Source organism: Microtus pennsylvanicus, chromosome 6 (assembly GCF_037038515.1).
Source record: "Microtus pennsylvanicus isolate mMicPen1 chromosome 6, mMicPen1.hap1, whole genome shotgun sequence".
Taxonomy (NCBI): domain Eukaryota; kingdom Metazoa; phylum Chordata; class Mammalia; order Rodentia; family Cricetidae; genus Microtus; species Microtus pennsylvanicus.
Window position 1 is genome coordinate 105,093,996 of NC_134584.1, and position 23,271 is coordinate 105,117,266.

At 42.5% G+C, this 23,271-nt stretch overlaps 1 protein-coding gene across 4 annotated transcripts; it reads left to right on the forward strand.

Moving 5' to 3' along the window:
* Positions 1-1,502: 1,502 nt before the first annotated feature.
* Positions 1,503-12,988, forward strand: LOC142852959 (acylcarnitine hydrolase-like). 4 transcript variants are annotated; one of them, XM_075977927.1, is made up of 12 exons: positions 1,503-1,593; positions 3,788-3,980; positions 4,628-4,769; positions 8,497-8,630; positions 8,715-8,973; positions 9,688-9,786; positions 10,060-10,200; positions 10,314-10,394; positions 10,622-10,766; positions 11,432-11,569; positions 12,313-12,385; positions 12,805-12,988. In XM_075977927.1, the coding sequence occupies exons 1-12, from the start codon at positions 1,503-1,505 to the stop codon at positions 12,986-12,988; spliced, it is 1,680 nt and encodes a 559-aa protein (XP_075834042.1). The 4 variants fall into 4 exon arrangements, with proteins under 4 accessions (XP_075834042.1, XP_075834044.1, XP_075834043.1 ...); XM_075977929.1 differs by having other exon boundaries at positions 1,503-1,575; positions 3,776-3,980; positions 8,715-8,977; ... (1 more) ...; positions 10,060-10,227; positions 10,341-10,394; XM_075977928.1 differs by having other exon boundaries at positions 1,503-1,575; positions 3,776-3,980.
* The last annotated feature ends 10,283 nt before the right edge of the window (positions 12,989-23,271 follow it).

Genomic DNA, 23,271 nt, shown 5'->3' on the forward strand with positions numbered 1-23,271 from the left:
CTATGTTCATAGATGCCCCTCAACTGAAGAATAGATAAAAAAAAATGTGGTTCATTTACACAATGGAATACTACACGGAGGTAAAAAAAAAAAAGATGACATCTTGAAGTTTGTAGGCAAATGGATGGATCTAGAACAAAACATATTGAGTATTGTAAACCAGACCGAGAAAGACAAATATAATATGTATTCACTCATAAGTGATTTTTAGACATAAAGAAAAGAAAAAAACAGCCTACAGGCCAAAACCCCAGAGAAACTAGACAATAAAGAGGACCCTCCCTAAGAGAACATACATGGCTCTACATAGGAAGGTAAGCAAAACAAGATCTCCTGAGTAAATTTGGAGCATGGGGGTCACAGGAGAGGTTAGAAGAGTAGAGGGGAGGAAGAGAGGAGAGTGAAGAATAATATATAGCTCAATGAAAAAAATAAAAAAAATCACCACTGTAAGGGAGGAGAGACTGAATGCAGACTTCATGAATTATGACTCAAGAAAGCAAGAAGCTCAGGAGTGAAGGGTGTGCTGAGAGCACCCTGGGCTTGCTCCTGCTCTTCCTTTATCAAGAGGACAATTCTCAAGTATTCATTCCACCCATCTGTGGGAATATCACAGTGCACACGTCCTTAGAAAAGCAACCATGGCTTTCATAGCTTTCTGTTCCTTGCTCTCTGTCCCACACCAACACAGGACCTGTGATTCCAAGGACAGTAAACATGGTGACCCCAGGTTTGAGGTGACGGTTGCTGGTATCAGAATAATTAGCTTCTGAAGCTATGTTGAGCCTTGCAATGAGATCAAAAAAAGGAAGTCACATCACAGAAGAGCATTTGCCCCACCTGCTGAACCCTGGTTCCTATCAGTTCTGCTTAGTCGCAGCTCTCCTGCAACTTTGCCCCGCCCACCAAGCTCCTGCCTATAAATCTTGGTGTAGTAGTAAAGAGCTGCGGAGCTGCATCCCCAGCACCCCGGCCGCCTGCTAGCTCATGCCCGAAATAACAACACACAAACTGTATTCATTTAAACACTGCTTGACCCATTATATCTAGCCTCTTCTCGGCTAACTCTCGCACCTGGACTAGCCCATTTCCAATCATGTGTGTAGCACCCCAAGGTGCACTTACCGGGAAGATTCTAGCCTACGTCCATCCTGGGTCGGAGCTTCATCATGTGTGTCTCAGAGAGCAGAGCTATCAAGTTTACCCAGGAGCCGGGAGCATGGCGTCTCTCTCAGAAGCATCTGCCCCTGAGAGGAGAGCTGTCGAGTCTGAGCTCACTTCCTCTTTCTCCCAGCATTCTGTTCTGTTTACTCCACCCACCTATGTTTTAACCTATCAGGGCCAAGCAGTTTCTTTATTGCTTAACCAATGAAATCAACAGATTGATAGACACTCCCACATCATCTTGGGGTTCAAATAACTGTCTAGGCAGAGCCCACATATTCTGCTTCCTGCACTCAGCGCATCCCATAGCAGCACAGACTCAGTCCTCAGAGCTGATCATGCCATCCTGCAAACGTCATGGTTGGCTGATTGCTGGAGCCTATGTGCTTCTGTTTCTTCTCCATGTGCAGGGTGAGACTCCTTACATGGGTGGTGGGGGCCAGTGTTACCAATTTTGGCAGAGGCAGAGGCTGAGGCTGTGGTAGGAAAGGTAGCAAGGAAGGAAGAGCAGGTAGAGATGACAGAGTGGAAAAGTGGCCCCTGTAGCCGAGAGAGTCAGTGATGTCTGAGGACTCTCAATAGAACAGAGGGCTACTCTGCCAAGCCCTGGGCCTGAGAGTCAGAAGGGTGTAGGGGGCAGAGGGACAGATGGACCATATCCGCTTTCTGTATAGTGTTGTGCCTGTGATTGTAGCTCTTAATGACCCATGGATAATAATAAACTTAATTACATATTCCTACTAGCATTGAACTCCAAATAGGTCACCCTCTCAGACAGAGAAGCATCACGGTATACTGCAAACAATCCTGGAAAATTTTCCTGGCCCTCAGTCATACAGTTCTCCAGCCCTACAACAGTTGCCTAACTGAGAGGCTCATATTCCCTTTCCCATTTTCTGACCTCGGAGTCCGAGGCAAAGGGCATGTGCTCTGTGTCTGCCAGAAAGTCTTCAGGTTTATGAATAGGTGAGCCAGGAGGGTACTGTGCCTGGGGTCAGTGTGCAGCCCTGAGGCCTCCTGCCAAAAAGTGATCAAGCCTGAGTCATGCTGACCTCCTGCCAGGCCTCCTCAATTAGATTTTCCCTAAGGAGGCCATAATGACTTCACACTGGGAATATTCCCTCCTATTGTCCAGGTTCTGAGATGTCACCAGGGGCTTACTTGAACATTCTTCTTTGGATCCTGGGTTCAGAATCACTGATAACTATAAGAGGGCACAGAGTTGTGCACCATTCAGGCCAGGCTCATCCATGGGACATCAAGATAAGATCGGAGTGAGCTGGTGTAATGGCACACACCTGTAAATGGTGTTCGAGATGAGGCAGAGAAAGTGGAAGGCTTTTCAGCTGCAAGCCAGCCTGGGTTACACAGCAAGAACCTGTCTGGTGGGGTGGTAAATGTAGAAATGTTAAAACAGAATACCACAGCAATTTCAGCATCAGTAATAATCAGGAAGAGGAGGACATCTGGAAGTAAACTTGGTCAGCAATGCTTACCATAGCAAAATCAGGAAATTAAAGTATCCCATAAATGGTCAGATGGCAATCTCATCAAGGGTGACTTTTGGTTTTAAATATGACATAGGTGACATTAGTTGATTTAATTACAGGGTAATTTTCTGCTCTTATTTATTTATTCATTTATTTTACTTTTCATGGACCTCCGTTTTGCACGCACAGCTGTTATAAAGACACAGTAACTCTTGAGAAGGTGACGTGTTTAATTAGAGATGTGTTGTCCTTTCCCCACAAGCCACTCAAAATCAGAATCTCTACTTAGCTGGGTGGTGGAGGTACACGCCTATAATCCCGGGACTCAGGAGGCAGAGGCAGGTGAATCTCTGTGAGCTCGAGACCAACCTAGAGTACAAAACAAGTTCCAGGACAGTCAGAGCTTTTACACCAAGAAACCTTGTCTAGAAAAACCAAGGAAAAAAGAGAAAAAAAGAATCTCTGCTTAATAAACGTCAATTGTTTTATTTAAAAATGAAAAAGGAAAATGTATGCATAGTTTTATCTTTAACATATTTGTCACATCCCTTTCTGGGCTGTTTTCCTGCCTCCTGACTGAAAGTACACTCACTTCAATATGTGGGATGCCATGGTGAGCTTTTCTTGGGGGTGAAGCATCCTGGCTGTAGCCTGACTCTTAGCAAACTCATTTCAGCAGGTTTTGCCTGTTGCTGTAGCAGTGACAGATTCTAGTGGCCCATGTCCTCAGTGATCTATATGGACAGCTATGGCAAGTGGCATAGTGTCCCGTAGAGAGCGTGTTGCTGGAGATAGGAATGAGTTTTCAGCACTGGAAAGAAGTTGGCAAATTGCCCTCCAGTCCCTGAGAGTGGCTGCTGCTATGGCTACTTGTTACCCACACCAAGAAACATAGAACATGCAATCCATGTTTATCAGGTGTAGAAGAGTTTTGCTTTTTATGAAAAATGGCAGGTCTGCCAAATTCTTCCACACTGGAACATGGTGCTGTGGAGAAAATTTGCCAGGGAGGTGGGTACGTGGAGAAGGCTGAACTGAAGAAAGCAAGAAAGAAGTAACATCCATTGTGTGAAGGTAGATGGTTGGGCAAACCCAACCTTGATATCGCATGTCACTTACAGGTGAAGACTCAGCCAACCCAATCAGGAGTAGCCACACGGGACAGGTGCAAGGGAACCTTATCCACTTGAATGACACCAAAGAGGGCGTCTACATCTTCCTGGGAATTCCCTTTGCCAAGCCACCTCTAGGAGAGCTGAGATTTGTACCTCCTGAGCCTCCTGAACTATGGAGAGGTGTGAGGGATGGGACCACCTACCCAGCCATGTAAGTCCTCCTGAGACCCAGAAAATGTCAGGTCCTGAAGTGGGCAGGAGCTCAGAACCTGACCAGACTGCAGTGCTTTCTCCATCTCCTGCCCTCCACTGCATTCTCTCTGTGATGGGATATGCTGCAGATGACAGAGAAAGGACAAAGTGATGATGGTTCCTTAGCAAAATCACCCTCCACAATTACTGTACCAACCTATAGGTGTCCAGGTACCATTGGCCAAGAGGCAGTTCCTTGAGAGTCTGGATGTGAGGTGAAGGATGTCCCAACACCCTGTTAATCAATGCAGCACCTATATGGGTACAGGATACAATACCTAGGCCTTGGAGATTACAAAGTGAAATGGTGTCATTACACACACCAATAGTTTTCACAGAAGTTCATGGAAATATCAATATCCCATCATCAGGAAGAGTGGGAGGCAAAGACCCATCTGGCAGCCTTACTAGAAGTTTGAGCTCCATACCAGTTTTCCCAAAGTCTCTGACCTTTACCTTAGTTGGAAGAGATTTTAGAGGAGGACCTCATGTTACCAGGGCATCATGGGGCCAGAAAGAGGGGTTTTGGTGGCTGAGAGCAAATATGAACTAAGAGTCTGTTTTTAACTACCGCGCATCTCTTAGAAGAACTGTCATTGTCCCCAGGTGTCTACAAAATCCTGATGCAGTGAAGTCAGAAAGTCTGACAATGATAAAATGGAGGGTGCCTTCCATCTCTATGTCTGAGGACTGCCTGTATCTCAACATCTACACACCAGCTCATGCTCATGAGGGCTCTAACCTGACTGTGAGTGGCAACCCATACTCAAATCTGGGGGTGGGCATTTCTTCAGGATGACTAAAAGGCACATAATCAATGTGAGACCCTGATGAGAAGCCCTCCCTGTCAGGTGTCCAGGAAGGCCTTCTCTGCCATGGTACACAACTAAACCCTAAGTATGGGACACAGAGACCTAAACACTCTGGGGAGTCAGTGGCTATGGCTCCATGATCAACTCAGGTTTCACACTACCTACCAAATGCCTGAGAGATAAATCCTGAGCTCTTACAAATTTACTGGAATGGACTATTCATTGTGCCTAGAATTTTTTTCTTGTTTTGAGAAAGTGTCTCTCTATATAACCCTGGCTGGCCTAGAACTCACTATGAAGACAAGGCTAGCTTCAAACTCAGAGAGATCTTTGATCTCTGCCTCCAGAGGTATGATAATTTTTTTAATTGAAAATAGATCCTCTCTCATATATTAACTCTTCTATGAAAGTCTGGTACAATCCTACAAAAAAAACCATCTGGCCCTAGAATCTTTTTTATTTGAGAAACTTTTAATGACTATTTCTATTTTACTGGGGGTTATAGGTATATTTAAATTGTTCATGATTTAACTTTGGTAAGTGATACCTATTGAGAAAATTATACATTTATTTTCTAAATGGCAGAGTACAGGTTTTGAAAGCATGTTCTGATGAGTTTCAAAATTTCCTTGGTGTCTGTTGTTATGGCCCCCCTTTTCACTTTTATTGATTTGATTATTTTGATTTTATTAATTTGGATATTCTCTCTGTCTTTTAGTTAGTTTGGATAAAGGTTTGTCTATTTTGTTGATTTTCTCAAAAAACCAAATCTTTGTTTTATGGATTCTTTATACTGTTACCTTTGTTTGTATTTCATTGATTTCTGCAGATTAATTATTTCTTGCTTTCTTTTCCTCTTAGGTGTGTTTAATTCTTTTTGTTATAGAACTTTCAGGTGTGCTGTTAAGTTGCTAGTACGAGTTCTCTCCAATTTGTTTAATGTGGGCACTTAATGCTGTGAACTTTCCTTTTAACACCACCTTCATTGTGTCCCATAAGTTTGGGTGTTTATTCATTTTCATTGAATTCTAGAAAGTCTTTAATACCTTTCTTTATTTCCCTCTTGACCCATTTTTCATTCAGTAAAAAGTGGCTCAATGTCCGTGAGTGTATAAGCTTTCTGCTGTTTCTGTTCTTGTTGATATCTTGCTTTAGTTTGCAGTTGTCTGATCAGATGCAAGGAATTGCCTCAATTTTTCTGTATCTGATGTGAGTTACTTTGTGATTAAATGTTTGGTCACTTTTGAAAAAATCTGTGAGGTACTGAGAAGAAGGTAGATTCTTTTGTGTTTGGGTGAAATGTTCTGTAAATAACTGTTAGATTAATTTCTCTGATAAAGTCAGTTAGTTCTAGTATTTCTCTGTTTAGTTTCTGTCTGAATGGCCTGTCCATGGGTGAGAATGGTGTACTATCAGTGTGTGTGAGTACATATGTGATTTAAGGTCTAAAAGTGTTTCTTTTACAAAAATGGGTGCCCTTGTGTTTGAGATCAATGTTAAGAATTAAAATGCCATCTTGGTGTAATTTTTCTTGTGATGAATATATCGTATCCTTCCACAATTCTTTTGATTAATTTTATTAGATATTAAAACTCCTACACCAGATTGCTTCTTGGGTGTCTTTGTTTAGAATATCTTTTTCCAACCCTTTACCCTGAACTAATGTCTACCCCTGGTTTTGAGGTGTACAATTGTATGCAGAAGAAGGATTGATCCTGTGTTTGTAACCATCTGTTAATCTGCGCCTTTTTATCAGAAAATTGAGTCAATGATATTGAGAGATATTAGTGGTCAATGATTGTTAATTCCTGTTATTTTGCTGTTGTTGTTATTGTTGGTGGTGGTGTGTATGTGCTTCCATTCTTTTGGTTTTGCTGGTGTGCGATTATTTATTTCCTATGTTTCCATGTGTGTAATTAACCTTAGTTTAGAGTTTTCCTTCTAGTACCTTCTGTAGGACTGATTTGTATCTAGATATTATTTAAATTTTTTTGTTTGTTTTTCAAGACAGGGTTTCTCTGTGGTTTTGGAGCCTGTCCTGGAACTAGCTCTAGTAGACCAGGCTGGTCTTGAACTCACAGAGATCCGCCTGCCTCTGCCTCCCAAGTGCTGGAATTAAAGGCCTGCCCCACCACCGACTGGTTCTATATATTATTTAAATTTAATTTTATCATGGAATGTCTTAAGATGATTGAAAGTTTTGCTGGATATAGTAATCTTGGATGGAATCTGTGGTCTCTTAGGATCTCTAGCACATCTCTCTAAGAGCTCCTGTATTTTAGAGTCTCCATTGAGAAGTCAGGTGTAAGTTTAATAGGTCTGCCTTATATGTTAGTTAGTCTTCTCCCTTGAAGTTTTCAATATTCTTTCTTTGTACTGTAGTGTTTTGATTATTATGTGCTGAGGGGACTTTTCTGATCCAATCTATTTGGTGTTCTGTATGCTTCTTGTAACCATATAGGCATTTCCTTCTTTATTTTAGGAAAAATTTTTTCCATGGTTTAGTTGAAAATATTTTCTAGGCTTTTGAACTATTTGGTATTCTTTTTCTTCCTCTATTGCATTTATTCATACATTTGTTCTTTTCATAGTGTCCCAAATTTCTTGGATGTTTTGTGTCAGAAATTTTTCAGATTTAACATTTTCTTTGGCCAATGTATCCATTTCTTCTATCGTATCTTCAAAGTCTGAGATTCTCTCTTCCATCTCTTGTATTCTGTTGGTGAGGTTTGACTCTGTAGTTCCTGCTCACATTCCTAAACTTTTAATTTCCAGGATTCCCTTAGTTTACGTTTTCTTTATTGTTTCTATATCTATTTTCAGATATTAAACAATTTTATTTGTCTCCTTCAATTCTTTTTATTTTCTTCACTTTCTTTAAGGGTTTTATTAACTTGATTTTTAAGGACCTCTTTCATCTTCATATTAAGGTGTTTTTTTTTTCAGCTGTGTTGGAATATTTAGAACCTGCTGTGGTAGGATAGCTGGGTTCTGTTGGAGACACACTGACCTGGCTGTTGTTTATTGTGTTCTTATGCTGGCATCTAGGTATCTGGATTTGGGGTGGTTAGAGGTCTAGGTGTTGATTTCTGGGTTTCTCTTTCTTTGGTGGGTGTTTTGATACTTAATTTCTGTTTCCTCTCTGGATTATTAGAAAGGGTGCTGCCTGTTCAGCTGGTGTGTTCACTGGGAATGCTGGGGGGAGATGTTTTGTTGCAGTGCTAGGGGTGACCCTGAGAATTGGGTCTGGGGGAACAGAGAGTGGGGAAGGTCCACAGGAAGCCTACCTGGTCGCAGATCTCTGGTATTAAAGATATACATCACCATGACCAGCTATGTGCCAATGATTTTTTGTTAATAATCAGTAGAATCACTGATGAATATACCCTTTTTCATTCCATTTCATAGGCATCTGAGAGTAGGGGATGTTATTACTCCAGATTTAGAGCCACTAATTAAGGCTTTGGTCCTTAGAGAAGGAGAGAGACTAGCAAGTATCCTGATGGTACTAGAGCCCTGTCTATGGTCCAGGTGAGGATGTACTGAGGATTTTTGTCTGTGTGTCTAAGTACACTGAGACAAAGCATTAGGTAAAATAGAAGACACCCCAGGTGGAGCTTGAGCTGGGTGGCAATATCCTGACATCTGAATTGATTTCCACAGGTAATGGTATGGATCCATGGGGGTGGACTGTCTAGGGGTCTGGCTTCCATTTTTGATGGATCCATGCTGGCAGCAAAGGAGGATGTGGTGGTGGTCACTATCCAGTACCGCCTGGGTGTTCTGGGCTTCTTCAGGTGAGTCTGGGGCTAGCCTGCACTGTGCAGTAGGGGATAAAAGGAAATAAGACAGCCCTGTGATTCCTTCTCTGCATCTTACAGCACTGGAGATCAGCACGCCAGAGGCAACTGGGGCTACCTGGACCAAGTGGCTGCGCTGCACTGGGTCCAGCAGAACATCGCCCACTTTGGAGGCAACCCTGACCTTGTCACCATCTTTGGAGAGTCAGCAGGTGGCACAAGTGTGTCTTCACAGGTTGTGTCCCCCATGTCCAAAGGACTCTTCCACAGAGCCATCATGGAGAGTGGAGTGGCCCTGCTGCCTTACCTGATCTCTAACACCTCTGAGGTGGTTTACACAGTGAGTCACTTCAGCCATTAATGACCCTGCAGCCTCAGCCTCCACCCTCTGGTACTCTTGGAAATTTCTCAATTGGGAAAACAAGGAGCGTGGGAAATAGCTTCTTTCAATAGTCTGAGAGAATCGAGGGTTAGAATCTACTTCTCTCTATACAGGCTCTGTGTAATAACTTTGTAGTGACCATCATGTTCAGAAACATGTGGGATAAAGATATAGATCAATAGGTTAAAACATAAAGACCGAGTTCAAATTCCTTCAGAAACCACAAGGAGCTGCATGCAGCAACAAGTGTGTGATCCTGGTATTCATAGGATGAGATAGGAGGCAGAGACCAGAAAATCCCTGAAAGGTCACAAATAAGATGGACCCTTGTAGAAAGGAAGAAATAATGAAAGATCATTTCTCAAACAAGATGGGAAGTGAGAAGTAGCAAACAAATGTTGTCCTCTAATCTTTGCATGGAAACCATGGTACAGGCATTCCTTAAGTCACACGCAGTAGTGAACAAACACATGAAATTTATTTTTAAAAGTCTTTAGGTAGAATGACCTCTCTGGCTGTTACATCTGAGCAACACAAAATGGGAATTTCATACTTTATTTTACCAAACAAAGTGCAATGTGATATTTGCACACAATGCCAATCGACTGGGGTTGGGAAAACTCCTCTACTTGCCTGAAAGGATGGATCAACTCCTGCCTGATCCCTTTACAGAAAGTGGCCAGCTTATCTGGTTGTGAGACTGTGGACTCAGAGACCCTGGTGCACTGTCTGAGAAACAAGAGTGAAGAGGAGATTCTGGCTATTAACAAGGTTGGGAGAGTTGTGTGACTTGGAGGACCTGGTCAGTGGGATGTGGGAGAGTCAGTCCTTACTACTCTAAACAATTTACTTCTGCTCTTTGGTTTGGCATCCTCTTAATCATGTATGTAAAATTATTAAAATGAATACCAAATATCCTAATATATGTAGATTCTGTCAGGCATGGAGAAACATCCTGAGACAATTAAATAGGGGCAGGGGTAATGGTTTGGGTTTCTCAGTGGACATCAGAATTGACCTCGATGTCCCTTGCATGTCCCTCAGGTCTTCCAGTCCATCCCTGCTGTGGTGGATGGAGAGTTCTTCCCCAGGCATCCCCAAGAGTTATTGACTTCTGTGGATTTTCGCCCTGTCCCCAGCATCATTGGTGTCAACAATGATGAGTATGGCTGGCTTCTCCCTGTGGTGAGGCACAGTTCCAATTCTCTAGAAGTCTGGGGACTCATAAGGTGAGCAGAGGAAACTTGATCCATATTTATCCCACCTTATAGTATAGAAAACTGTCCTCTCTCTGCCAGGCCCAGGGCATTGAACAAATAATAAAGGAGATAACCAGAGAGACCCTGCCAGCTATTCTGAAGAACACAACAACACAGATGGTGAGACTCAATGAGTACTGTCTCTAATAGAAAGAGCCACTATGTATCCTTCCAGACAGCATGCCTACAAAGATCAGTGTGTGTGTGGTTTGTGGAGGGCTCACCCCAGAACTTATACCTTTCCCTCTATACCATATCTTATCCCTGGCCACATTCTCCACACTGAGGCTGCTGCCTATCAAAACAAGAACCTGCCTAAACTCATTCTTCCTGATTCCCTGCTGTAGATGTTACCTCCTGAGTGTAGTGACCTGCTAATGGAAGAGTATATGAACAACACTGAAGATTCTCAGACCCTCCAAATACAGTACAAGGAAATGATAGCAGACTATTTGTTCGTGATTCCTGCACTCCAAGTAGCAAAGTCTCAACGTGAGTACATCTGATATGAGGCCTAATAGAGAGGAGCTTAGAGCCATGGGTCCCGGATGAGCTTAATAGTGTCCAGGTCCTGGAAGGAGGTGGGAGGTCCTTGGACTCCCCACAGGGCAGGGAACCCTGACTGCTCTTCGGGCTGATAAGACAGGGGGAGTTTATTGGGGGAGGGAGAGGGAAATGGGAGGCGGTGACGGGGAGGAGACAGAAATCTTTAATTAGTAAATAAATAATAATAAAAAAGAAGAACAACAACGACAAGAAAAAATAAAATAAAATTGGCTTCACTGAGGTGTTACTTACAAAAAAATAGTGTCCAGGTCCCCACTCATGTCTGGATCACATCTCTGGTACCAAACTCCTGGGACCATTACATCGGTATTTCTTCATTGTAGTGTAAGAGAGGAAAGTGACATCTTATCCAGATACAAAAAAGGAAACAGGTTGCTGATACTCCATTGATTTACCAAACCTACTCAGCTGGAAAGGCCAGGGTCACTGTTTAGCCAAGGGCTTTCCCATAACTAGTGCTCCAGCCTGGGGCCACTCACTTGACAATTATAACACCAGATAACTGTATACCAACATAACTTATCAATAACCGTTAGGCAGGAAAGACACAGGTGAGAAAATACTATGTAACCATGTGTCCATACCTCTAGGCTCTCGTGCCCCTGTCTACTTTTATGAATTCCGTCATGTTCCCAGCTACGAAAAAGATATGAGGCCAGCCTATGTGAAAGCTGACCATGGTGATGAGATTCCCTTTCTTTTGGGGTCCTCCCGCTGGGGCATAAAACGTGAGTCTTTCTTGTGTTTCACGAGCTCGATGGGGTCACAGGTGGGTACCTGATGGGTAACTGAGCTCTCAGTCCAGTTGAGAAAATCAAGGCTCTGAGAGAGGACATAATCAAGTAAGCACCTTTTCCAACCTCAAAAAGTTATACCCAGATTAGAATCCATTGCCTTAGTTACTTTTCTATTGCTGCGATGAGACACGATGACTAAGTTGGCTTATAGAGAAGAGCATTTATTGGGACTTAGAGTTTCAAAGGGTTAGAGACTATGACCATCAGGGATGGGAGAATAGCGCATGCAGACAGGCAAGGCACTGGAACAATAGCTAACTATAAGTTTAGATTCTGATCTAGAAACTCAAGGCAGAGAGCTAATTGGACCTGACTGGAATTTTAAACTCAAAGCCAACTTCCAGTGATACACCTCCTCCAATAAGGCCATTCTTCCTAATTCTTCCCAAACAGTTCCACTAACTGGGGACCACACATTCAAATATATGAGTCTATAGGATTCATATCATTTGAGCCACCACACCTATGTTAGATGGAATGAGGACACGCTGAGCAGAACTGAACCTGGAGGCATCAATTAGAGGTGTGGGTGGCTCCGGGATCCTTGGTGGTGAAGGAGGGAAAGAGGCCTAGAATTCAAGGTCAGGCTACAGGAAGGATGGTGATTGCGGAGCAGGAATAGGCAGCTGCGTGGGGTGGCTAGGACATGGAACTCTGTCTTCCCATGGCTACAGCTGACTTTACTGAGGAAGAGGAGATGCTGAGCTGGATGATGATGAAGTACTGGACCAACTTTGCACGACATGGGTGAGAGCACACCCCTCCCTCAACCTCCTCAGTGGTGGGTCCTATCTAGGGCTCCATTGGTGGTTGATGACTTCATTTGCATGCATGGATAACTCATCACATGATAGAGTCCTCCTCACCCCAGGGCACACTTAGGTTCATCGTACATATTGGTTACTGGTCACACTGCAATGACTTGACAGGAGCTATGGTATTGTTCTTTAGATTTTACCTCTGAGAGGGTGACCCAGAATTGTCCGGGTAGTCTTGCCCCACATGGAGCAGACTCTGGCAGGTGACACTGTATCCGTGTATAGGACATGTGTTCCATCAGCCCCCTCACCTATTGGCCCAATTAGTCTACTACCCTGACACAAATTGGGGGATCACAAATTGTATGAGATGACCTTACCATTCCTTGATGGCTGGCATATCCGCAGGAACCCCAACAGCGAGGGTCTACCAGAGTGGCCTGTGATGGATGATAATGAGAAGTACCTGCAGCTGGACATCCACCCTTCTGTGGGCCGAGCCCTGAAGGCCAGAAGATTGCAGTTCTGGACTCAGACTCTGCCCCAGAAGATCCATGACCTAAAGGGGTCTCAGAATAATTACAAAGAGTAGTACCCTGTGAGAGGAATGGTGTGAAGGGCTGAATATACATGAGGTCAGCCGAACATTCTTAGAGAATCCCGGTTAGAGTCTAACAGTCACATCACCATCCCTTACCTCTGCAATTGTCCTTTTGGTCTGCATGTACGACACACTTTTGGTGTGTCACTCGGTCCTAAACATGCTGGGACACCTTTTATGAGACTCCATGAATGCTCCCATGACTGTAGATGTGTGACCCCTAAGTTCCCAATCTTCTTTCAATGTCCCCTGGGACAACACCCTTTCCTTCCTTTCTTCATCTGCTCTCCTCCTCTCTCCTCTTCTCCAAGCCCCAGACAGTCTTCAGATGAAACAGAAGCTTTGGAAATATTTATTATATGGGAGTGGACTGTCAAAATCCTATGTTCTCTCAGCAAGTCTCATGTCTTCTTATTTGTAAGTGGCCAATAAAGAAACCTAATAGCCAAAGTCCTACCTATTGTTTTCATGTGTTCAGTCAGGTTGTTGTTCCAAAAATTCACAAATTGCAAGCTGAGCTATGTAATAGGTATCTTCGGCCCTGTTATTCAGAGACCTAGGAAGAAAGATTATATGATTTCTGCAGTTTCGGGTCAGCCTGAGCAACATAGTAAGTCCAGCATCTCTAAACAAATTATAATCTGGACAACATACAAATAGCAAAAAAATTATACATGTTTATAAACCAAGGAATCTCCAAGGTCAAATGTCATCAGATTTGCTCTGTGGTAAGAGTTAGGCCTCTGGCTCAAAAGATTTCACATTGCATCCTCGTTGGATAGAATGAGAAAACAATGACACTCTTGGATATTCCCAGAGTCATACCTCTTAATAGCATTGGATCAGAAATTAGATTTCAGCAAATAAATTTGATAGCTTTCAGACCACAGCTCATAAAGATCTCTGACATCAGCCACAAAGGATGCTAACTGATGAGTAAAAAAAATCCCTACATATGTTCCCTGTATATGAAATTTTACAAATGCCTGCAGAAGCAGAACTTGACATGTTCATGGGATTTTCAATCTGGGTCAGGAGTTAGGGAATTGATCAGAACTACATGGGTTTCTCAGTGCCCCATTTTCTGAAGTTTGCTCTTTGGATCAGGAGTTCTGCAGACAGTGTGGAGCCCACAGTTGCTTGAGTCTGTCACTTCTCTGAAAATGTTTGCCTATTGGGTGTGTCCTGGAAATGGGGCAGCATCAGAAGAGACCCTTGTCCCTGGCACCCTGAGCAAACTTCTCCTTGTATGGAGTTGTCTTCCTGCCCTCATGGATCCTCAGAAGTCTCTTGACTTCTGGTCATTTCCTAATCTTCTTGATGGTCCGTGTGATTGATTTCCTTAAATGTTTCAACCCCAGCAGTACAAAGTCTCTTGCACTTTGGCCTTTACAAAGGTGCCAAATTCTGCTCTGTCTGTACTTTTGCTCCCCGGAGCACATTCTCTGTGATTAAGGAGTGGTGTCTTGTGTCCTGCATGCCCTACGACCTCCCTATTCCGCTACCTCTCACCATCTTGCCCTTCTTGGGCCAGTTCTCCAGAGCAAAGTCCCCTTTCCCAGCCACTACACTGAATACAAATCATAATGAACCATGACCTTTGGGTTGAAAACCAAGATTTCATGTTGCCTACTCAGGAAATAGATGAGGCTGAAGTTGAGCCTTGATTAAGAAACTGAGCAGAGGGGTACCCTAGCTGCGGCCTTAATGCATTGTTGAGCTCCTGGTGAGACCAGTAGTTGGCTGTACCTCACCAGGCAGTCAGGTTGGGGCTTCAACCCTGAAAGCTTTCATTGCTGTAATCTTGGTGTCTGCTGACAACCACTGCCCACCGCAGCTGATGACTTTCCTGGCTCCTGGAAGGAAAATCAGAGGCAGACAACCAACAGTGTGCTGACTGGCAGCTCATGCTGCTGCACCCACATCCCCTCCTCTTTGCAAAGCCCTTTTATCCCCTAAGCAAAAGCAGGACCATGTAAACCAATCTTTAGGTCCCTCTGCCAGGTGGGATCCTGGTGACTGATGATCTTGTTTGGAGTCATCGTGCCTTTGCAGCCCCTCACTCTCAGGTGCTCCCCTTTCCCTGAAGATAAACTCTGAAACTTTCACCCTCTCTTGGTGTCTGTGGTCTCTTTTGCCACATTTGTGAGACATGTCCCAGCACTGGCTTCTGGTATCGGGAGCTCGTGTGACTGATTGCTCAGCACCTTTCCCCCAGTACCAAGCCTTCAAGTGTTCTGAGGAGACTCTGTTGCAGGGAAGGTCAGCACTGAGCCTCACTACTATAAACCCTCGGCCATGTGGCTCTCATTTCTCTGAATATACAGGACAGTTCACCAACAGCAATCTCGGGGTACTTTTTAGACTTTCAGTAGTTATTATGGGCTAGTGACCCACAAGCTGGTGTCTTGAGTGCTTGCCCATAGCTAGAGGACTGTTTTTAAGGCTGTGGATCCTTTAGGAGATAGATAGGGATAACTGGAAGAATTACTAGGGGCAGGGGTGCACTGCTGCGGGAGATCCTTCTGCTCCTTCAGGCAATAGCCTTTAAGATACCAGCCCATTGGACGTGGTCTCTTTTGCTTTAAAAAGCAGCTATGCTATGTACTCTCGCTCTCTTGCTTCTAGCTTCTGGCTGCTAGACTTTGTTCCTGATCTTGCAGAGGGCTGTTGTCTGGGATGGTGATCTGTAAGTTTTTTTCCCCTTAAATAAATAACCCTTTTATTAATCATAATTCCAAACTGGTTTGGGATTGTTTTGTGATTTATGCCTTCACCTGGCACTCAATGTTTGGTTTTATTTTTTTTTAATTTATTTATTTATTTATTAAGGATTTCTGCCTCCTCCCCCCAACCGCCTCCCATTTCCCTCCCCCTCCCCCGATCAAATGTTTGGTTTTAGAACCTCCCTGGCTCTACTGCCTGCCACTATCTCAGCTTGGCACAAGCCCTCCCTCAGCCACAGCCCATGCATTGAGCCAGCAGTTCAATATAGAATCTTACACAGGGGCTTTCCTTGCCGCAATTCTTTGTATTTTTTCTTTACACGCCTTGGACTTTCAAGTCCCCATGCACCTTACCGTTTGCCTGCCACCAGTGTGCACCGCAGAAATCTGGGTGAGACGCGGGCTTCCCTGGTTTGAGCCAGCTGTTCCACAGCTTTCTAATGTTTTGCTTGCATTTGCCTATCCCACTGCTCTAGAGACATCTGCAGAGCAGACAGTCTGTGATTTATCTTTCAGCATTTGGCTCTAAGGTCAGATTTCAGACCCATCACGTGAGTTCACATGCATCATTATGCCCAGCTGGGTTAGTTTTGCAAGTGGCCTGCGACACCTACTGGCAGGTAACTGTTATTGCACCTAATCCAGCTAATTAAACCACAGGTAAGATTTAATATCCTAAATATAGATCATAAGTTGATAATTTTAAAAGGCAATATGTTAGACAACCTAACCTGCCAATGTTTCAATAGCCTCTTTACTTACAGCATGAGGTTTTACAAGACTTATATGATTTCCCTTCTACATCATTAATCTTAATTCCAGGGATTAGTTTTGTCCTCAATATTTTTTTCTTAAAAAAAAGTGGTTTGACAATAAGGCTAAGATAGAAACAAAAAAAAAAAAACAATACAAAGAATCAATGAGACAAAGAGTTTGTTCTTCAAGAAAATCAACAAAATAGACAAACCTTTATGCAAACAAACCAAAAGGCAGAGAGAGAATACCCAAATTACCAAAATCAGATATGAAAAGGGGGACATAACAACAGACATGGAGGAAGTACAGAGAATCATCAGGTCATATTTCAAAAACCTGTACTCCACAAAATTGTAACACTTAAACAAAATGGACAACTTTCTAGATAAATATCATTTACCAAAATTAAATCAAGACCAGATAAGCAAATTAAACAGACGTATAAATGCTGAAGAAATAGAAACAGTCATCAAAAGTCTCCCAATAAAAAAAACCAGGGCCAGATGGTTTCAGCTCAGAATTCTACAAGATTTTCAAAGAACTAATACTAATACTCCTCAAATTATTCCACACAATAGATACAGAAAGAACAATGCCAAACTCTTCTTATAAGGCTACAATTACTCTGATGCTCAAACCACAGAAAGACATTACTAAGAAAGAGAATAACAGACCAATCACACTCATGACCATTGATGCAAAAATACAAAATAAAATACCGGGAAATCAAATCCAAGAACACATCAGAATCATCATCCACCAAGATCAAGTCGGCTTCACCCCAGAGATACAGGGATGGTTCAACATATGAAAATCTATGAACATAATCTACCATATAAACAAACTGAAAATTAAAAACTACATGATTATCTCATTAGATGCCGAAAAACCTTTCAACAAAATACAACATCCCTTCATGATAAAGGTCTTGGAGAGAGCAGGGATACATACCTAAACATAATAAAGACAATATACAGCAAGCCAACAGCCAACATCAAACTAAATGGAGAGAAACTCCCAGCGATCCCACTGAAATCAGGAACAAGACAAGGTTTCCACTCTCTCCATATCTATTCAATGTAGTTCTTTTTTTTTTTTTTTTTTTTGATTTTCAAGACAGGGTTTCTCTGTAACTTTGGAGCCTGTCCTGGAACTAGCTCTTTTGGATTAGGCTGGTCTTGAACTCACAGAGATCCACCTGCCTCTGCCTCCCAAGTGTTAGGATTAAAGGCATGCACCACCACCACCCACAGCCCTCAATATAGTTCTTGATGTCCTAGCTAGAACAAGAAGACAACAAAAAAAGATCAAGTGGACAGAAATCAGAAAAGAAGAAGTCAAACGCTCACTCTTTGCTGATGATATGATAGCTTACATAAGCGATCCCAAAAATTCTACCAAGGAACATCTACAACTCATAAACACTTTCAGCGATGTAGCAGGATACAAGATTAACTCGAAAAAAATCAGTAGCCCTCCTGTACACAGATGATAAAAGTGCTGGGGAAGAAATCAGAGAACCAACACCCTCACAATAGCCACAAATAGCATAAAATATCTCAGAGTAATTCTAACCAAACAAGTTGAAGACCTGTATGACAAGAACTTTAAATCTTTGAAGAAAGAAATTGAAGAAGACACCAGAAAGTGGAAAGATCTCCCATGCTCTTGGGTAGGCAGAACTAACACAGTAAAAATGGCAATCTCACCAAAAGCAATCTACAGATTCAATGCAATGCCCAGCAAAATTCTTCAAAGACCTCATATGAAAAAGCAAAAAACCCAGGATAGCAAAAACAATCCTATACAATAAAAGAACTTCTAGAGGCATCACAATCCCTGACTTCAAACTCTACTACAGAGCTACAATACTGAAAACAGCCTGGTATTGACATAAGAACAGAAAGGAGGACCAATGGAACTTAATAGAAGACCCGGATATTAATCCACACACCTTCGAACACATGATTTTTAACAAAGAAGCAAAAAATATCAAATGGAAAAAAGAATATTTAACAAGTGGTGCTGGAATAACTAGATATCAACATGTAGAAGAATGAAAATAGACCCATATCTATCACCATGCACAAAATTGAAGTCCAATTGAATAAAAAACCTCACCATAAAGCCAGCCATAGTGAACCTTATAGAAGAGAAAGTGGGAAGTACACTTGAACACATTGGCACAGGAGACACTTCCTAAATATAACCCCAGCAGGACAGACACTGAGAGAAGCAATTAATAAATGGGACCTCCTGAAATTGAAAAGCTTCTGTAAAGCAAAGGATACAGTCAACAAAACAAAACAACAGCCTACAGACTGGGAAAATATCTTTACTAATGCCACATCAGACAGAGGTCTAATCTCCAAAATATACAAAGAACTCAAGAAATTTGTCATCAAAATAACACTCTAATAAAAATGGAGTACAAACCTAAACAGAGAACTCTCACCAGAGGAATCTAAAATAGCTGAAAGACACTTAAGGAAATGTTCAACATCCTTAGTCATCAGAGAAATGCAAACCAAAACAACTCTGAGATTCCATCTTACACCTGAAAGAATGGCCAAGATCAAAAACACTGAAGACAACTTATTCTGGAGAGGTGGTGAGGTAAAGGGAACACTTCTGCATTGCTGGAGGAATGCAAGTTGGTACAGCCCCTTTAGATATCAGTGTGGCAATTTCTCAGAAAATTAGGAAACAACCTTCCTCAAGGGTGCTCAATCATGCCACAAGGACATGTGTTCAACTGTGTTCATAGCAGCTTTGTTTGTCATAGCCAGAACCTGGAAACAACATAATGCCCCTCGATCAAAGAATGGATAAGAAAAATGTGGTACATTTACACAATGGAGTACTACACGGCAGAAAAAAATAACGACATCTTGAATTTTTCAGGAAAAATGGATGGAGCTAGAAAACATCATTTTGAGTGAGGTAACCCAGACACAGAAAGACATTTATCACATGTACTCACTCAAAGGTGGTTTTTAAACATAAGGCAAAGAAAGGCAACCTATGAACCACAATCCCAGAGAATTTAGACAATAATGTGGACACTAAGAGAGACTTACATAGATATAATCTACATGGGAAGTAGAAAAAGACAAGATCTCCTGAGTAAATTGGGAGCATGGGGACCTTGGGGAAAGGTTGAAGGGGGAGGTGAGAGGGTGGGAGGAGAGCAGAGAAAAATGTAGAGCTCAATAAAAATAAATAAATAAACAAGTCCTAGGAGAGCACAAATATTGATCCCACCCTCTTCTGTCTCATCTGCTCCTGGTTCTTCTACAGGAAACATCAGGGTCCCTGGGCCTTACACACGGGGCTCAGAGTTTGTCTAAGGATAGATGGAGGCTTTGGCCCTTAATTTCAACCAAAATAATTACAAATTCACTCCATTTCTGGCACCATAATTTAACTCTTTCTAGCAAGGAGATCAATCACCTCACATTACGACGTATTAGAGCTCCCTAAGGTCACTCAATGGCTTCAATTCAAAGGCAATCAGTTAATGCAACAAATCTAAAATCATGGACATTATAGCATATTTTTATCTGTTGCTGTAACAAACACACCATGAGGCTTCTGTAGCTGGTACCTGAAGTGAAACTACATGGACAGAGATCTCATTCCACATGAAACCCTGTGTGAGCAGCATGTGACAGAGAAGAAGAGATACATGCAGGCAATACACAAGATTTTTAAATTTTGTGTATATATATATATATAATATGTTTATATAAATACATTTAAATAAGTTTTTTAAAAAGATAAAAATCTTTCAGGTCCAGCAAATACCACACAACCAGGTGACCTGAATTCAATCCTCAGGACTCATGATGGAAAGAGAGATAGAGCATTTTAGCTAGGTATGATGATAATGCCTGTGTGCCTAGGTATGATGATAAATCCCTGGATGTCTAGCATGTTGCAGGCTGATGGAGGAAGACTGGGGTGCTTAGGCCATCCAGGGCTACATAGCAAGACCTTGTCTCAAAAAAAAACTGTAAAGGGGTTGGAGCGGTGACTTAGCACTTAAAACACTGCTAGAGGATTTGGGTTCAGTTTTCAGCTCCAGCTCCAGCTCCAGTTCCAGAGGAGCCAATTCCCTCTTCTGACCTTTGTGGGCTTTTCATGCATATAGTGTTTAACATATATGCAGGCAAAAAATAAACACACTAAAATAAAAATCTTACATAACTGGGGGTGGGACGGGAGAGATGGCGCTATAGTTAGGAGCACTTGCTGCTATTTGTAGAAGACTTGGTTTGGTTTCCAGTGTCCAGTTTGAGGCTCACATTCTAGAACTCCAGTCAGAGGGGATCTGTGACTCTGCAGTCTGATACCCGCACATTGTACACATGCACACATTCAGGCAATACACACAAACCAGTACATTTTAAAAGTTTTTTTTTTTTTAATTTTTCGAGACAGGGTTTCTCTGTGTAGCTTTGGTGCCTGTCCTGGAACTTGCTTTGTAGACCAGGCTGGCCTTGAACTCACAGTGATCTGCCTGCCTCTGCCTCCCACGTGCTGGGATTAAAGGCATGCACCACCACTGCCCAGATCTCCAAAAAAAATTTAAAAAAATATGCCAGGTTTCAAAGCCAAAAATTAATAATTCTTAAAGTTAAGAATTTCCATGTTTTCAGAAGATGTTCATGATGAGAGGGAATGGGGAAGTTGGTAGTCACTGCCACCTACAGTTCGATTGTGAAATTGCAGATAAGTTCTACTCAGTGAAGGGTCAAACCAGGCAGGGTTCTCCTGACTTCTCAGAAAAAGTCAAAAGCAGGCTGTTGCGCTTACCTCACTTCCCTGTCCCATGTTGTCTTATTTCCCAGAATAAGAGGTTGAGGCAGGAGAATCATGAATTTGAGCTTTTGACATGAATGATGGACTCTCAGTACTGTGGAAAGACTGGAATTTGATAAGTTCAGTGTACTGATATTTTATTTGTATTTTAGTAAATAAAGCTTACGTGAAGATCAGAATGCAAAGCTAAGGAGGCCAGGGAGTGGTGGTACACACCTTTAATCCCAGGACTCCAAAGACAGAAGCAAATGGATCTCTATGAGTTCAAAATTACCCTGGGCCACACAAGATTGATTCAGAAACAGAACCAGGTGGTGGTTGTTCACACCTTTAATCCCAGTGTCTGGGAGTCACACACTTTTAATTGAAAAGTACACAAATAAGAATGTAGAAATGTAGATTCCAAATAAGCATGTAGAAGTAAAGAAATACAAAGCTGTAATGCTAGAAGAATGAGGGCAGGCTGTCAGCAGCTTTCTCGGAAGTTTAAGGGTTAACTGTTTGCAGTGGGTTACTTTGCTTTACAATGTAGTTGGATGCTGCTTGTTTGTTTCCCATCTGCCCAGAACCTAATTAATCACACATAAACTGTACTAATTAAAACTCTACTTGGCCAGTCACTTAAGCATACTAGCTAGCTCTTATATCTTAACTCATTTCCATTATTTTGTATTTCACCACCAGGCTTGAGGTTTACCGGTACTGGCACACAGGCATCTTTCTCCCCTGATGGCTACATGATGTCTCACTGACTTCACCTTCTTTCCTCCTCTATCTGCTTAGAATTCCTGCCTTAGTCTACTTTGCTAAGTCACTGGCTGAAACAGCTTTACTCATTAACCAATAAAAACAACACATATGCAGGACTTCCCACACCAGTGACCCTCTGCAAACTGAGGGACAGCTTTGAGATAATCCCCTGGCTACTCATGACCAGCCCCTGATATGAGCTGAGTTAACGTTTAAATGATGGGATGTACCTGACATTTTGGTTGTGCATTGTCGCATAGGCATAACTGGCAGCCTCGGGGGAGTGCAGAGCTTTGGCAAACACCATCAGAAAGTGCCAGAGAGAAACAATGAGCTAAATACAAATGCTGGTTTGGCTGAAAAAAACATATTAATAGAAAATGTAAAAATTATTTTGTTTATGCCTAATGCTTGCTTCTAGCTATAAAGAGGAGCGTTCGGAAATGGCCCATTGCCCCACTATACAAGTCTACCTCTGGCTGTGGCCTCAGCTAGCTGATAAGCTTTTTGTACCAAAGAAGACTTATTTTTTTTCTTTTTCTGGAATAAAGACTTCTTCCGGTTTAATAGACTTTGGTGGTCTGTTCCCATCTTTGTTTGACCCCTATGGATGCAACATTAATCCCAGCACTAGAGAGGTGGAGACAGGAGAGAGGCTGGGCAGAGAGAGGAAGATAAAGGGAAGAGACAGGAACTCACTGGAGTGATGAGTCTGAGAATTCATGGAGACAGGATCTCATCCTTAACTAAAGTTTTGATGTGGGTAAAAGGGCTCTCTAGTGGTTGGCTTTTTTACTTTTCTGATCTTCAGTTTGAACCCCAACATCTGCCTCTGGGTTTTTATTACTTGTGCTACAGTTCAGAGCCTACTCACTCTACCTTGGGCTGGTTTTAGCTTCTTGTCCCACTCTGTAACTGAGTTTCTTCTTTCCTTCCTCCCTTCCTTCCTCCCTCCCTTCCTTCCTTCCTACCTTCCTTTCTCCCTACCTTCGTTCCTCCCTACCTTCCTTTCTTCTTTCCTTTCTCCCTTCCTTCCTTCCTTCTTTCCTTTCTTTGGCTTTTCATTACACACGGTTTCTTTGTAAACCTGGCTGCCCTGGAATTCACTTGGTAGACCAGGCTGGCCTGGAACTCTGGAGATCCGCCTGCCTCTGCCTCCTGAATGCTGGATTAAAGGTGTGTGCCATCACTGCCCAGCTCCCACTCTATCTGAACTAA

Excerpts from the sequence above, each read along its gene's own strand:
- LOC142852959 (XM_075977927.1), top strand. The coding sequence starts at position 1,503 with ATGCCATCCTGCAAACGTCATGGTTGGCTGATTGCTGGAGCCTATGTG. Across the intron at positions 9,787-10,059 it reads AGATTCTGGCTATTAACAAG|GTCTTCCAGTCCATCCCTGC; the intron begins GTTGGGAGAGTT and ends CATGTCCCTCAG. Across the intron at positions 11,570-12,312 it reads CTCCCGCTGGGGCATAAAAC|CTGACTTTACTGAGGAAGAG; the intron begins GTGAGTCTTTCT and ends CCATGGCTACAG.